General features: G+C 33.3%; 1 protein-coding gene across 1 annotated transcript; it reads right to left on the bottom strand.

The window, feature by feature from the left end:
• Window positions 1–772: 772 nt before the first annotated feature.
• Window positions 773–15155, bottom strand: ARP4 (actin-related protein 4). Its single transcript, XM_021423130.1, has 20 exons — window positions 14899–15155; window positions 14690–14781; window positions 14412–14567; window positions 14152–14306; window positions 14007–14067; window positions 13881–13930; window positions 13303–13357; window positions 12097–12174; window positions 11927–11980; window positions 6968–7021; window positions 6825–6885; window positions 6417–6468; window positions 6084–6150; window positions 4772–4834; window positions 4607–4669; window positions 3847–3909; window positions 2576–2640; window positions 1522–1590; window positions 1278–1355; window positions 773–1199 (listed from the first exon to the last, which is right to left on the bottom strand). The coding sequence occupies exons 1-19, from the start codon at window positions 14909–14911 to the stop codon at window positions 1310–1312; spliced, it is 1317 nt and encodes a 438-aa protein (XP_021278805.1). The 5' UTR covers window positions 14912–15155; the 3' UTR covers window positions 773–1199; window positions 1278–1309.
• Between the last annotated feature and the right edge of the window lie 572 nt (window positions 15156–15727).

Raw genomic sequence — 15727 nt, 5'->3', positions numbered from 1 at the left:
GTGCTACTACCACTATCTTCATTCCCGCATGATTGGGTCTTCAAAATCACAACAGATCAAGAAAAGTCAAAAGATATTATCGTATACTCATCAACACCATATATGAGGCTTACCCGCCAGCTTTGCCCAATTTCGTGTGACTTTTCTACTCGTGTTTTTCTATCAACAATATATAATTTTCATCATTGTAAAAATAAATACATATTAAAATTTTCTACCAATTATTTATTTCTTTTATCTTTAATTTTGCTTATATTTCAATCCCTTTGAAAAGCCAGTGTATAACATTTCTTTATGCTTGTAAAATAGTTAAGATATTTGATATTAGTACTAAAATAAGGGAAAAAATTGTTTAATAAATTAGCAAGGCCCAAAAGGAAGCTCACAGCCAGTGTGTTATTATTCCATAAGCAAAACAATGAATCTAAAACTCTTGATAGACTTGGCTTTGCATAAAGCATGGGAAAACAAAGATCACCTCCATTTAACTTAATAAAGATGTTGTTGCGCAGCCTAGCCCAGCCCAGCCCAGGCAAGCCACATCTAAAGTGAGCCCAGTATTATCATAACAATATACAAATAATAGCCACCATTTTCTAAAGACACTAGTACAAATAACTTCTCCCTTTCCTGTTTCCCTCCCCACAATGGATAACGGGGGAGGTGATTGAATCAGTATGACTCTTTACCTGCTCAACACAAGCTAATTAATGCAAGTTCATAAATCACTTGCATTCAATCACTTTCGGTTCCTAATGAAAGGCCGACAATGTTAACAAACCATCCATCATTATGTGCAAAATAAACCATGCTTAACATACACAACCCAAATACACAAGGACTGAAACAGACACCGGTATCAACATAAACTAGATACTAACAGAAACTGAATACAAAAAACATTCTTTCCTGATGCCCATCAATGCTAGTAGGTATTACACTCTTTTAACTGATTTCCACCTTTTTTGTTCATGCAAAATATGTTAGCTCATCACATAATAATAAAGATGGTCATTAAGGTTGCAGGATTAAATAATTTAACAGAAAACAGGGACATCCGCAGCAGTAGGATGATAATGGCACAGTGTAAGCTAATGAGTTCTTTTGTACGTAAACTACTTTACAGACCTACAAGCATCATCCATCTGACTAGTGTTAGCACAAACGTGCCAACTTAGGAGCCAAAACAGGTCTCATACCTAAAAAGGATGAAAAAGAGCTTATTAGCAAATTGCAGACACAAAAGTTTTTATTTGTTCCTAAAGCGTTGACTTTACCATGACAAGAGATGCAGCCAATTAGCATCATCTTAAGGGCATTTTCTTTGTATATATGAAGCTCCATGCTCTTCATACCTGTCAGATGCACCCACTTAAGATTAAAATGAAATAATTTAAGATAAAACTATTATCAACTATGTATTTCCCAGTACATATTTTGATACAGGTTGCAATGAGAAGAACACAAGCAAAACTTGACAAATTGTCCAAAACAGATCTGAGTGTGAAACATGATGCTTACTCGGACTTGGAGAACCACATTTGCTGGAATGAACCAAGAGATGCCAATATGCTGCCTCCTATCCAAACACTGTTTTATACATGTTAGCAGCATTTAATGACAGCAAGACAAACAAAATTCTTTTAAGAAAAATTTCACAACCACACAAGATTATGCATAAGACAATGTAGCAAACTAGACAAGGTATAACCTTCTTATAATCTGGCAATGAGTGGACGAAATGATGTTTACTTTGGCCATGTTAATCAATAGAAGGTAAATCACTATTGTTTAAATCATTCATCTTATAGCTGCAACAATTCTAATTTTTTTTTTTTTTTTTGCCTTGTGTTTTCTTTTTCCTCTTTTCACTTCCATTTTCTATGAATCCTCAAAGATGGGCCAGCAACTTCTTGACAATAGCTGCTTATCCCTGTAATTTCAACTCACCCACTTAATTTAGCCAAATGCACCACACCCTAGCAAAGATAATGGTGGATGCACCCACTTCAAAACTTAGAGCAGATTTTATTTTTGGTTTCCCAAGTTTATCTTCTTGACCATCTCCACTCAACATAAATCAAGAAATGGAACCTTATTCGTCTTCCCACTCACTAAATCCTTCCAATTGCAGGTTGGTTTCTTAGTTAAAATCATGCTGATGGCCAAATCAAGTGTCAGAAAGTAGTTACTGGCTCTCACATCACCAAGAGTACATACGATCATTCTTAAGGTACAAGTTTTGAGTTTCTAGCAAGGGCAATAACCAACATGCATCATACATTTCAGGCTTTTTACAATCACTTAACAGAAACCCACTGATCAGATTCAACTGTGGGAAAAAAATACACAACCATCCTTTTTTGACCACTTTCCCTGACCAGTATAAAAGAATTTAGAGAATTTGATAGAAGTGAGTTCATACATGGAATAAAGTAATAAGCCCATGCTCAACAAAACATTTCTCAGGACTTGAATAGATTAGAAACTCAGCCAAGTAAAGCATGTAGAAGCTAAAATAGAAATCAAATAAAAAAATAAAAAATAAAAACAGAGAAAAGAAAACCCAACCAACCTGAATCTTCTTTCTGTTGCATTTCCACTTGCCAATACTTTAACTCTAGCAGCTTGAGGAGACTCCTATTGAGAGACAACAATAGAGTTATTCTTTTGCTAAAAATTAAGTTTGTTCTACCAAATTCAAGCTAACCTCAAATAATCTCCCTCATACATTCAACATGAGAATTATTTTTCCATCAAAATTATTGGTACAACTCATTTCAAATCAGGCCTCTAGGTACCAAGAGTGAGTGAATTTGTGTGATAGCATGTGCATGCATGTTTGTGACAGAGTGAAAGAGAGATCTACCTCAAGATCTATGACACAAGGACCAGTTGCAGCCCCCTTCATACCAGCTCATATCCATTTCGGATATGGATACACCTTCAACATACTGGGATACATATCCGACGTGGTTGGATACAGTGACAAAATATAAATCAATTATATTCTTTATTCAGAAACAAATACGGTATGCAGAGGAATAAAAAAAAAGAAGGGGGAAAGAAGAAAGGCTGGCTGGGTTGTCACAATGGTCATCATTTTCCTCCCATAATTTTGATCTTAGCATAAATCAGAGAAGATAGAGGAAACACTGGACGGTGGTGACAAAATTTGAAAGAGAGAAGGCAAGTCAGCTGGGTCTCCAAGAGAAGACAGAAGCTTGCAACAACTAAAATAACTTTGGGCGTCTAACTTAGGCAGGGTGTATTTTTAAGCTCATTGAGACCAGCTCATATATTAGCATCTGGATTTAGTTTCCATAGAGCCCAAAACTAAAAGCTATTCAAACTAAGAAACCTATTTGCAAAATAATAATTTACTTAATAACTAGCTTAATTTTACTAATTTGGAAAGACCTTTTTCTTAATGAAAGAGTTAAGTGTATCTTTAGTTAAGATTAATCAAAAATTGCACACACATGTGTGCCTGTGTCTGTATGTGTATTTTTATTGCCATATCCTATTTTTTAAAAGTTGCTGCATCACCATATCCATATCATTGTACCTCTGTCATGTGTCATTGCTTCCTAACTCATGATACAATGAACTCTTCCAATTTTTTCTATTACAGCAACAAAAATGGCATTAAAGGATGGAATTAAAGGTGAACAAAACCATAAACTATGATAATATGAAATCAAGTTTTAGTGGACTGCATCAAACCATCAAAAACTAGTGGTGCAAAAGAAATTATAAAAGCAACATAATAAATCAAGCTTTAAGGTCTAAACAAGTGTACAAGACTTCACATTGTGCATGAATGAAAAACAAGGAAAAGATTACCTCCAGCAAGTCTTTCTCAAGACGTTCTTTCAACTGTTGCATGGATGCTGTGCCACCAGCAAGCTGCGTTATAAGGGAGGATAGAACTAACAATATCAGCTACAAGAAAGAACTAAGGAATTAAAATATAATTCATGTTTATGAATTAGCTTATTAATAAGCAGGTAAATTTCATCCACTCACCATACATGAATGAGTTACTCATTTTTAATATAATAATTGGAGTTGAAAAAACTGACTCGGAACCTAAAGCTGGTCTTAACCTGAACCCAACCCAACCTGATTTGACCAAGAAAAATCAACAATCAGAACACCTTCGACCTGAACCTGCAACATCTGAACTCAAAAATGACTTAAACCTGGAATGACCCAACCCAAAATGACCTAAACCTGAAACAACTTGAACTCGAATTGACTTGAACCCTGAATGACCTAAACTCGAACAACCTGAAAGTCTAACCCAAAACAACCTAAAATTAAATTGCTTTACTTTAAAAGACAACCACGTGAACCTAAAATGATTCAAACCTGAATAACCCAAATCCGTTGATGTCCAAACTAGAAATAACCTAAACCCAAAATGACCCGTACCCAAAAATGACCCAAACTTCTTTCAACCTAAATTAATGCGACCCAAAGTGACCCAACCTGGTCTGCCCAATAGCTACTTGTAATATTAATACTCAAAAAAGGAAACAATAAATCAGAAAAATGATCAAGGCACTCAAGTAAAGGCTTGCTTGGGTGTGATTGACTTTACCAGTATACTACCAAACAATTCTTTCCGAATGTCCACATCACATCTATTAATGCTTTCTATTACCTGCAAAAGATACAAAAATGCTTAATTAACAACCCCCATAAAAATACAAGAAATAGAGAGATTTAAAGGCCAATGCATAGAGGTAAACAAGAATCAACATACCATTTGTGGCAAACCACGAAAAGATGGAGCAATCTCAGCAAAGTTGTTCATCCCAGGAATTGTCTAATAATAGACAGGAAATTAGATATGATATCAACATATAAACAGAAATTCTGATTAGGAAAGAAACAATATAGCCTGGTTATGTCTGCAAAAATATTAAATAAACTACAAAACAATCCAACAATTTGATTGCAATATTCATGTTGTTATCAACAATTACAGGTCTACTGCAAAACCAGAAGTGAACAATTGACAAGGCCACAATGAAGTTCCAGAGAATGATATCAATAAATCAATAAAATTTTGAAAGATATAATGGCCTGTTGATAGCACTTAGAACTAAGCTTCCAAATTTTATGCTCCTATAACAACAATTTCCAGGATCACCATTCCACAACTCCATCAACCTAATCATTCGGCAAGGCTACCTGGTGGTTCATAATTCCCAGAGGAATAAGGATGGTAGACCAATCAAGTTACAGCCACTGACTCCCATGTATTCCACCAAAACAAGAATAAAGAATCTTGTCAATCAAACACAACAGAAAGAAAGGAAAATTCAAAAGCACATACATTGATCAACCTATAATAACAGCTCAAAAAAATAGACGAGATCCTATAATTCCCATCAACAATAAGCAAAATGTACATACCTTAGGGGAAAAAAAAATCGCGAATATAACACATCCAAAAGAACATCAATTGACAAGAAACATGCTAATGAAGCATGATGGATAGAAGCTTCTTGATGGATTATATTTCTCAAGACATTTTTTGTTAATTATATTTTGAGTTTAATTGTATTAAAAAACTAGAGCTAGGATTTCTTAGAGAACGTAGGCAATTTTAAATTTGTTAGTGTTATACTTATTTCCTAAGTATTAGGGCTTTGGGGTTATATTAGCATTTTGCATCTAAATTAAGGTTTGAGGTTTGGCTACCTATGCTATTTCAATTTCTAGTTGGCATCGAATTATGAATTATTGAGATTTTGGAATAATGAGCTTGAGAATACTCTCCACCTTCATTCTATCTGGTTTCCTCTCCCTGATTCTTCAATTTCTTCCCGAATTTCCTCTATTTCTCCCAAATTTCTTAAATCTCTAATTTTTCCACTGATCTCTATTTTGAGCTTCTTACCCATTCATGTCTGACATCACATGCTCATGCCAAATGCCAAAACAAAATTTGGATAAAGATAAATATTAAGTTTTTTTTTAAAAAAAAAAAAAAAGATACTGACAATTGCTCCAACAGTATGAAAGAAAATAAAAGAATCTAGGATCCTGCAAGTAGGCAGGCCACCCACCTGAGCCAAAGATGGATTGAACAGAACATCAGGGATCTTGAATCTATCAGCACCAATTTCAATTGTCCTGAATAAACATAATAGAAAATGCAGGTTTAGTTAAATATTAGTAATAATAAAATGAGAGCAATGACCCAAAGACAATTATCTTGTAGCTAAACAGGGTTAGACAAAGCAACTGCTTGCCTGGTGAATGCAGTGTTATAATGCAAAACAAAAAGAAGCAATTAGCAAATAGTAAAGCTGTTTATCACTCAACAAATTAAGGATGCATAGCAAGCAACATAATCTTGACATAATGAAACCATGCTAATAAACTTATAAAGAACTTACTGGCCATCAGGAAGCTCATATGGGGTCATTGGGATATTTGAATATGCACTTTCTGTAAAGAAAAGGCAATCATATTAATTGCTAAGAGTAGTCAGCATTTGCAAACTTCAAAATCAAATATTTAGAATTATTCAGGAATAGAAAACTAGTGGGATTTTGAAATTCCATAAAGCTGTAGAAGAAACAACATCGACAACCTAACTCAAAAAAGATTTTAAAAAGCATTAATATCATTGGTAGGATCTTATTATAGCAAACAAGGATCTTTGAGATATTATTGGAGGCGGTTTCTATAATTATGAACTTAATATATACAAACATATATTTATGTATGTATGTATACAGGATGACTAAGTAAAAGGCACATGATGAACAAACAAAACAAGAAACTGATGAAGTAACACAAACCGTCATATGGAGTATCTGGAGCTCGACACACACATTCCTTGATATCACTTACAATTACTCTCTGTTGGAAAAAGATAAAACACCAGTTATTAGGTGCACAAACTTGTCCATTTGCAAAGGGGTAACAATGATCAAATACAGACCTGGGAGTAAAGCTTGTAAGATTCTGTTGTATTTGGAAAATCAATATCTACAGTCTGTGAGATCCCCAAAACAAAAACAAAGAGAATTGTCAAAAAGCAACGTAGGTAATTACCTAGAAATAAATAGGAACAAGAAAAAGTGTAACAGGAGCTGGGTTAAATTTCAACCAGTGAACATTGCAGTTTCAAGAGAAGAAATCTTCTACTTTGGCAAATTAATTGAACTAAGAAGAGAAGACAAGCATAGTTCTCCACCGTAAGTGCAACTCTTGCGAAGTTAGATTTAAGTTATAACTACTAGAAATGTACCCATGCGTTGCACACGGATACAATAATAAGTGTTGTGTTTATCAAATTTTTCATTCTATAACATTTTGTAGGTAATTACCTCAGATCATTATACTTAAAAACGTAACACTACAAATCAAGGATATAATTAGAAGTATCAAGAATATCATCTATTATACTTGGAACTGTAATACCCAAATCAAGGATATCAAGCATTAGGCTTGGAATCATAGCACTACAAATCAAGAATATCAAGTATAATGATTTGAATTGTATCACTATAGATCAAGGATATCACGTATTATGTTTGGTACCATACACCCTATATCAAGGATATCATCTATTACGCTTAAAATTGTAGTACTACAGATCAAGGATATTTAGTCATTAACTAAATATCATGACATCGTAAGGATATCATCTATTATGCTTGATACCATAAAACCCTAGATCAAGGATATTGGGCATTATGCTTGAAATCATAGCACTACAAATCAAGGATAATTAAACAGTGGATACCAAGTAGATATAATGACAAATCGAGAATATCAAGCATTATAATTGATACTATAGCACCTTCGATCAAAGATATCAAGCATCATACTTGGAAACATAGCACTACAAATCAAGGATATAATTAAACAGTATCAAGAATATCATCTATCATGTTTGAAACCGTACTACCCCAGCTCAAGGATATCAGGCATTAGGCTGGGAAGCATAACACAACAGATCAAGGATATGAAGTATAATGATTTGAACTGTATCACTATAGATCATAGATATCAAGCATTTTGCTTTGTACCATAACACCATATATCAAGAATATTATCTATTATGCTTGGAATTGTAACACCTCAGATCAAGGATATCAAGCATTATCCTTGGAAACATAACACTACGGATCAAGGATATTATTAAGTAATGGACATCAAGACATATCAAAGATATCATCCATTATGCTTGGAACCATAAGACTTCAAATCAAAGATATTGGGCATTTTGCTTAGAATCATATCACTACAAGTCAAGGATAATTAATTAAGCAATAGATATCAAGTAACTATCATGACATATCAAGAATATCAACCATTATAATTGAAACTGTAGCACTTTAGATCTAGGATATCCAGCATTATGCATGGAAATGTAGCACTACAAATCAAGGGTATAATTAAGCAGTATGAACAATATCATCTATTATGCTTGGAACTGCAGTACCCCAGAATAAGGCCATATCAAGCATTAGGCTTGACGCAAGAAGAGAATGACCCTAAAAGAAAAATCTACCAATTGATGTTTTTTCAACGTCCATCAATGAGTGAAGATAAATATGTTAAAATGAATTGAGTGTTAGACTTTGATACGGCCACATTTCAACTAGTAAAGAAACCAGGCGAGCTAGACTTTGATAGTTCAATTTGTTAGACATAATAACCTTTGCTAGAACAGCCACAGCTTATGGAGCTTCCTTCAAAGATAAAAATTAGAAAATTTGAAAGAATAGGAATCATAAGCTTTTAGCAAAAGGAAGGGAATTTAGTTTCAACATTGTCTACATAAATATTTAATTTGGAACCCAAAAAAAATTTAGTTTCAACAGTATTTATGGGACAAACAAAATATTTTTTGTTTCATCTTCCCATTTGAGCCCCTACAGCCTCCCTTCTGTTTACATCCAAGTGGCCTTTCGAATCTTTTCACATTCAAGTGGCCTTTCAAATCTCCACCAACTACCAAATCTTTTATACTATTCATGCCAGTATCCCTACTTACCAAGTTCCTAACTGTTCTTGCTAGGTCACTTCTTTGCAAATAGCTATCTTATTTTTTTAGTTGCAGATAGCTATCTGTCTCAATATTGTCTCCATCATTCTATCTCCCTCTTGGCTCTTGCTATGAATCTTCCATGTCAGCACTTCCTTCCCTATGAGGTTTTTCAACATCAGTATTCAATGCCACGTCATCATTTTCTTCATCTCCTTCCCATATGTACTATGGGCTATACAATGGTTCTATATTGGCATTATTAAGTCAAAGCAATTTATTTAGAAATATCATGATAGCCTCTCTAAACCTCAAAAGCATATTCAGTATGATTTGGAAAAATAAATAACTTCCACCCTAAACCCTAATTCAAGTAAAGACTGTTGAGTTATGTAGATTTCAAATTCAATATTTTGAAAATCTCTAGAATTGTCTAAAATTGAAATTCCTCAATTGAATATACTTATCGAGATTATTAACAGCTTTAAAATTATAATTTATCGCGCTGAATTCAATCGAAATTTATTTTAGATCATCATTTCATGAAATAAACAATATTACAGAGAGAAAATAAAACATAAGGAGGAATGACAATTTCATTAACCGAATTAAACATGTCATTCATATTTGGATTTTTGGATTTGAAATAAATTGTATGATAAAACTTTAATTGAAACTGTTAACTTTATTGTTATCATCAAAGTTGAAATTTAAAATTTTTAATAAAAGCTATTAAGGTAGTGATTTAAGATCAAGGATCCAAATCAACATAATAATCCTGTAATCTTTCTCTTTAATTCTCTCGATATTTGATAATGTGAGAATTATTCTGAATAAGTTTCTAGTTTTAGGACTTTTTTTTTTGGCAATGTTACCTTCGAATTATGGTATTATTAATAATCATTACCAATGGTGATGGTATAATTTTGATTACTTCTAAGTAGAAAAAGTTAAGGAGATGAGGTGTATCGTCAATGGTAAGAGACACTCATTTAATTAAAGTTCATTATTTTATTACGATTTTACAATTAAAATTATTTTTATTACTTCCATTTTTTTTATCTCATGTAACAATAAAAACTAACATAACTAATAAGGACAAGCAATTATTTTCCTTCTTTTCTATATCTAATATAGAATATAATTATTCTATTTTTATAATTAACTCTATCCAATTGTACAAAAACGAAAAGAACAAAAAGACAGTGAGATAGGCTTTCACCAAAATTACAATAATAAATAATAAATAAAAGAGGGAGAGAAATGATTAGAAATACATGGGACCCTTGAGTTCAATCTCTTCGAATCCCTGTTGGTTCAGGGAGTTCAACATGATTCTTGTCCTTTTAGAACATTTCTATTGTAAGTCAATATTCACCTATCATGAACTGACTCACCGAATACCCACCTCCTTATGATGACATGACGAAACCAACAGGGCTTCCTTCTATATAGAGTTATAGATATTATATATTTTTATGTAACCGATTTTTTTCATACCATAACGAAATGAAAATGAAGGGATGTTTTACCAGGGTTTCTTTTGTCTTTTTTCTAACTACTACTCAGTACTAGTTCATATTAATACTTCTGAAAGGCAGTATATTTTTGCTATTTTTGACTTCTGAAGGGCGATGTTCATCTTGGTTGAGGACGTACTATGCTTAGAAGTGGTAGAAGCTTGACAAGGACAAAGTGGTCAGTGGGATTAAACTTATGCAGAAAAAATGGCCATTGGAGTTTATGATTTGAGGTTTCTCCGTTCCAATTCTTTGGGAAAAACTTGAGAAATGGAAATCATTTTGAGCATTCCAATCCATAATTTTTTCCACGTGTTACACGGACTCAGCAATCTAGAGCCACATACCTGAGTCAACGCGACACAACATGGATTTGGGTGCAGAATACGTGTCTGATAAAGCACTGCTTATTCAGACTTGGTTCTTTCACATAAGAAGCAAATCGGCAAAAACCCAATCCACAAATAGACCAGAAAAGAGGATAACCAGATGGCACATTGAAAGAGAGCATGAGAGTAAGTATAAAAGAAAGTACTTTGGGAAAAGAGAGAAAGAAGATTAAGAAAAGGAGGAAAACAAAAGAAAAACAATAAGGAAATGAAATTGCTATAGAGAAGAGAAGGGAGATTAAGAGACAAGAAGAAAATTCTAGACAGACATATGACAGATGGGAGCACATAGTTGTCTTTTGTGGCTTTTGCCTTATAATTAGTTTTTGGGTTTCTGTTAAATAGGAGAAAAACACAATTCAAGCCCATATAGCATTGTTATTATGTCATCATAAGCCCATTTAGAAAATGAGAGTAAAGAAGAATATGAGATTAGGTTGGTTTTAGGGCAAGATAGGCCCAATTTGTTTTTACTCCTCATATTAGGACACTATAAACACAAGGTTACGTTTGAGTCAAATTGATTTTTCAAATTTTCTAACTTATACAAGCAGTATTATTATATTCCCTACAAACTTTAGAAGGATCCCTGTATCCATATCGTTTTTTTAGACACTTTTTACCCAAACCCGTTAGTCCAAACATTTTAGCAAACGATGAGTCTGACATATGCACACAAACCCATTATCGGATACTCATACCCAAGCCCATGTAACATTGCTATCAGGACTAGAATAGAAATACCACTTTTCCTTTCACCCATTACACAAAAACACCTTTGAAAATTTGATTACTTAGTAGCAATGGACAGGAATCTCAATTCTAGCAAAGGAGGTTTTTTATAAATTATTATTGAATTTTTGTATTATGTTTCAACACATACTTATCCTACTGGTACAAGTTAAATTTGGGATCATATGTATGCATGAAATTTGAGAAACAAAAGCAAAGAATGGCATGAACCTCAAATAAGTGCCAGTGACATTATAAAATACCTGGAACACCCCCAGTTGTATTTCCTTTCTCTTAAAAGAGTACCTAGGTTTTATCTACAAACACCAGCAAAGAAACATTTTTAAATTGAAGCAATGAGAAATTATACAGCAAATCTCACCAATTACTTTCCTTTCAAAGAAACAAAAAACTCGTATACAACATCACTTACCACAATACCTTTGCTTTCCAAGCTTTTCATCAAGCAATCAGTAAGAAATTCTCCTCCAATAGGAGAAGATGACACTGCCTATTTTTGCAGAAAATATAACAGGGTAAAGGGGAGAAACAAAAAAAGGGATCATCAGTCTTGAAAAAGCGAACATTGTGATAAGAGCTATGAAGTAATTCGAATGCACAAAGGTCACACAGAATATTATCTCATCAAACAGAAAACACATTTTCAGAATAATCAATTACAACATTGAAGAATTTTACTTTTCTAGCATATCAATACTTGGCATAAAAAACTGGAAGGCTGCAACAATCAACTTATAAAGCCACAGTGCATATTCTTGACTCAGTTATAAATATTTAAAAAAAAGGAATTCGCAACTCAACATAGCTACTAAAGCATTGTCAAATTTTGGGTTCAAAAGAAAACAGGTTTTATTCTATTTCCAATGAAGCACATCAAGTTAGAAAATTTCCCAAAAAATCTCCTACAGCCACAACAAACGTACCAAACTTGATATCAAAATTTGATTCTCTAAGAGTGTGGATGAGAGATTTCATTCGTAGGGGAAGCTCAAAATTCTAAAATAAAATTACCTTATTTGGAAAAATAAAAGTTAGAATTGTCAAGTTCTTGGTATTTGGATGAGGGATTTTGAAGAGCCCAAATTCTCATTTCAAATGATACATCAAGTGGTGGAATTTGTAAAATTCCTTGGTTATTTACCAGCATATCAGCTTTTATTCTCTTTCCTTTTTTGATGTAACTTATATTTTTTTTCCACTCTAAACATAAAAAACTCATTTTTAAAAATAATTCTTGATTTTTGTTTATATCATTAGTAGGATGTACCCATTTTCACAAATCTATTGATATCCATATGGCATGTTTTCTCCATCTTTTTCTTTTTATATCTACTAATATCATTGTTCGTTTTTTATAAGAATTTATTTTCTTTATCTCATCAACTTCCAATACTTAAAATTTCATTCTAAAAGGTAATTATGCAAACAACAGAATTGCATTTCAAATTGATGCATTTTGAAATGAAGGATGCATTTTAAAATGACTTCATTTAAAAATTTTATATCAATATAAGCAATAGTGGGACAAAAGCTTAGCATATAGGTAAATAGAATATTATAAAAAGTTATATTAATTGGCAAATCATTCATTTTGCTTGTTCCTGGAAAAGAGAAATACCTTTTGAAGAACATAACCATCATGCACCGGGGCAACTGTAGTTGATCCTCCACCACTAAAAGAGTTGATAATTACACATAATAACATGTTAGGACACAGAAAGGGAAAAAGTAGTGAAGATACTGCTCTACTCTATTTAAACGGAAGTAGACAAAGCCAACTTATCAACATAACTCAACTTCTCTTAAGTCAGTGTCCAAATTTTGAAAATAAGTAATCTTCCGTGGTTCTCTTGCTTTCCTACTGTTTACTAGTTAAGCTGAATGATTGTTTCTCTTCAACGAAACCTCCTGTGGTTATATATTTAACATTTGACAGACTACTATTGGGAGCTGGGCACAAGTCCCAAAGAAAGCTGAAATAGAAGGATGGCAAACTTCAGAGTAGGATTTGACGCAAATACTATTCAACCTGATCAACCAAGCTTTAAGGCATAATGTCCTGATCTCAATGCTCAAGCAAGTTCACCCTCTAATATATGTAAATTGCGCAAAAACATAATGAACCAAAATGCAATGCTAAAAGGATGCACATAGGTATGTATGTAAATATACACAAATTAAGGATATAAATCCTACCTATCAACAACTACAGAGGTAGCACGTCCTGATGCAAAAGAAGTGAGAACCTGGCAATTAAAAGTATTACAATCAGAAACCAAATAACAAAGCAGAAGGAGTTGGAAATTGGGAAAATAGTAATACCGCATTCTTGGCCAAAAACAAAGCAGGAACTTTGTACTTTTCAAACATGAGTTCTGCTGTCCTGTTAGATAGCATCAAAGTCGAACATCATGTATCCAGATACAACAAATAAATTGATTAAGCTTGAGTATGAGGAAATTTTGACCTCTCCCTCTGTTGTTGAGTGTTGAAAGAAGGCTCAGCAAGTAGCATCGGATGTTCCTTAGGATCAATGAGCAAACACTCCTTGAAAGCGTGATCCCATATGCTGTCAACAATATCCCAATCAACAACCACCCCATCCTTTAAAGGAGACAGCACCTGAATTAAGCAAGCAGCTGTCAACTAACTAATAAGGCAAAAAAATAATAATAAAGAAAGAAATACTAATAAGGTAAAACCAGCAGCAGCAAGAATGGAGCTGACCTCCATATGGTCACGGCGAAAACCTAAAGCTTGAGATCCTACATACAATCTGCGTTTCCCTCTTGGTTTGTTTGAGTCAACATTATTGTTGTTAGTCTTAGAATCGTTGTTTTCATTGTCATCATCGGCATCCATTTGATCAATTGACCCCACGACCTTAGCAAACAAACACCAAAAAAAAAAAATGAACATGAAAAATGACCAATGAAGAATAATGTGGGTAGGTCGAAAATCGCAATGCAGAAAATTAAACAGAAAGAGGCTTGGACTTGACTTACAGAAGGAAAAACAGCCTTGGGAGCATCTTCGCCGGCATAACCAGCTTTGCAAGTGTGAGACCCTAAGTCTATGACTATAGCTGACACTTCATCTGCGGATATGATAATGTATTATTACTCAATTTCAAGATTTAATAAATTTGTAAGTAAACCAACACAGTAACAAACAAATACAAAGCAAAATGAAAATAAAATTTGCTCATACTCACCCCCGCCGTACATGGCTGCAACTCACAGTGACGGAGGCGACACCAGAGGGAAGAGAGAGGCGCGGAGGAGAGAGAAGAGCCGCAAAGTAAGGTGCGGTGTCTAGGCACGGGAGAGAGGGGAAAGAGAGAGAGCAGAGAGAAGGAGCAACGGCGCAGGGACGGTGGTCGGCAGCTTGGGTAACAGAGGCGCCGCGAAGAGCGAGGGGGGAGAAAGTATTCTTTATTTTTCTTTGATTGTGTTTGGGCTTTTAGGTTTTGATTTCGCAGTGTTGCAGAACAAGGCCCAAACCATTTTTCTTTGAGCCCTTTTACAGCCTATATTGTAGGTTCTGCTACAAAATTACCACCAAGTAAGTTGGGTTTGTGGAATAGATAGAATTGAAATACAATATGTATTTTGTGAAAATGCAATAAGGTATGAATATAATAAAATAATTTGATTTATAAAATATAATAAAGTAAGATTTATTTTTATGATTTATTTTAAATTTTGGTTAATAAGAATAACATTAAAATAAAAAAATAATTGACAAAAAAAATCTTTATTTTAATAGAATTTATTTTTATAAAAAATAAAATTATCTTGATTATAATTTAAATACATATTTATCCCAACAGATAAAATTACCCTTCATATAATTTAATCACATATTTATCCCAAATACTAAAAATACCCTTAATTATTATTTACTCACATATTTATACAAACAGACAAAATAACCTTTGATTATATTTTTATTACATATTTATGTCAAAAGATAAAATTATGTTGGTTAATTCTTCTATTATTTATAATTGTGATTGATTAATTATAATTTAATTATTGTGC

Source organism: Theobroma umbraticum, unplaced genomic scaffold (genome assembly GCF_002168275.2).
Source record: "Theobroma umbraticum cultivar Fairchild unplaced genomic scaffold, ASM216827v3 scaffold_95.0, whole genome shotgun sequence".
Classification (NCBI taxonomy): Eukaryota; Viridiplantae; Streptophyta; class Magnoliopsida; order Malvales; family Malvaceae; genus Theobroma; species Theobroma umbraticum.
This window is presented reverse-complemented; position numbering and strand designations above follow the sequence as displayed.

What these genes read in the sequence shown, in the direction of transcription:
- ARP4 (XM_021423130.1), bottom strand. An exon ending in ACCTCTGTAGTTGTTGATAG is followed by an intron (nt 13,358 to 13,880) that starts GTAGGATTTATA and finishes CAACTCTTTTAG; the next exon opens with TGGTGGAGGATCAACTACAG. An exon ending in TATGAGCTTCCTGATGGCCA is followed by an intron (nt 6,151 to 6,416) that starts GTAAGTTCTTTA and finishes ATGTTTATTCAG; the next exon opens with GACAATTGAAATTGGTGCTG.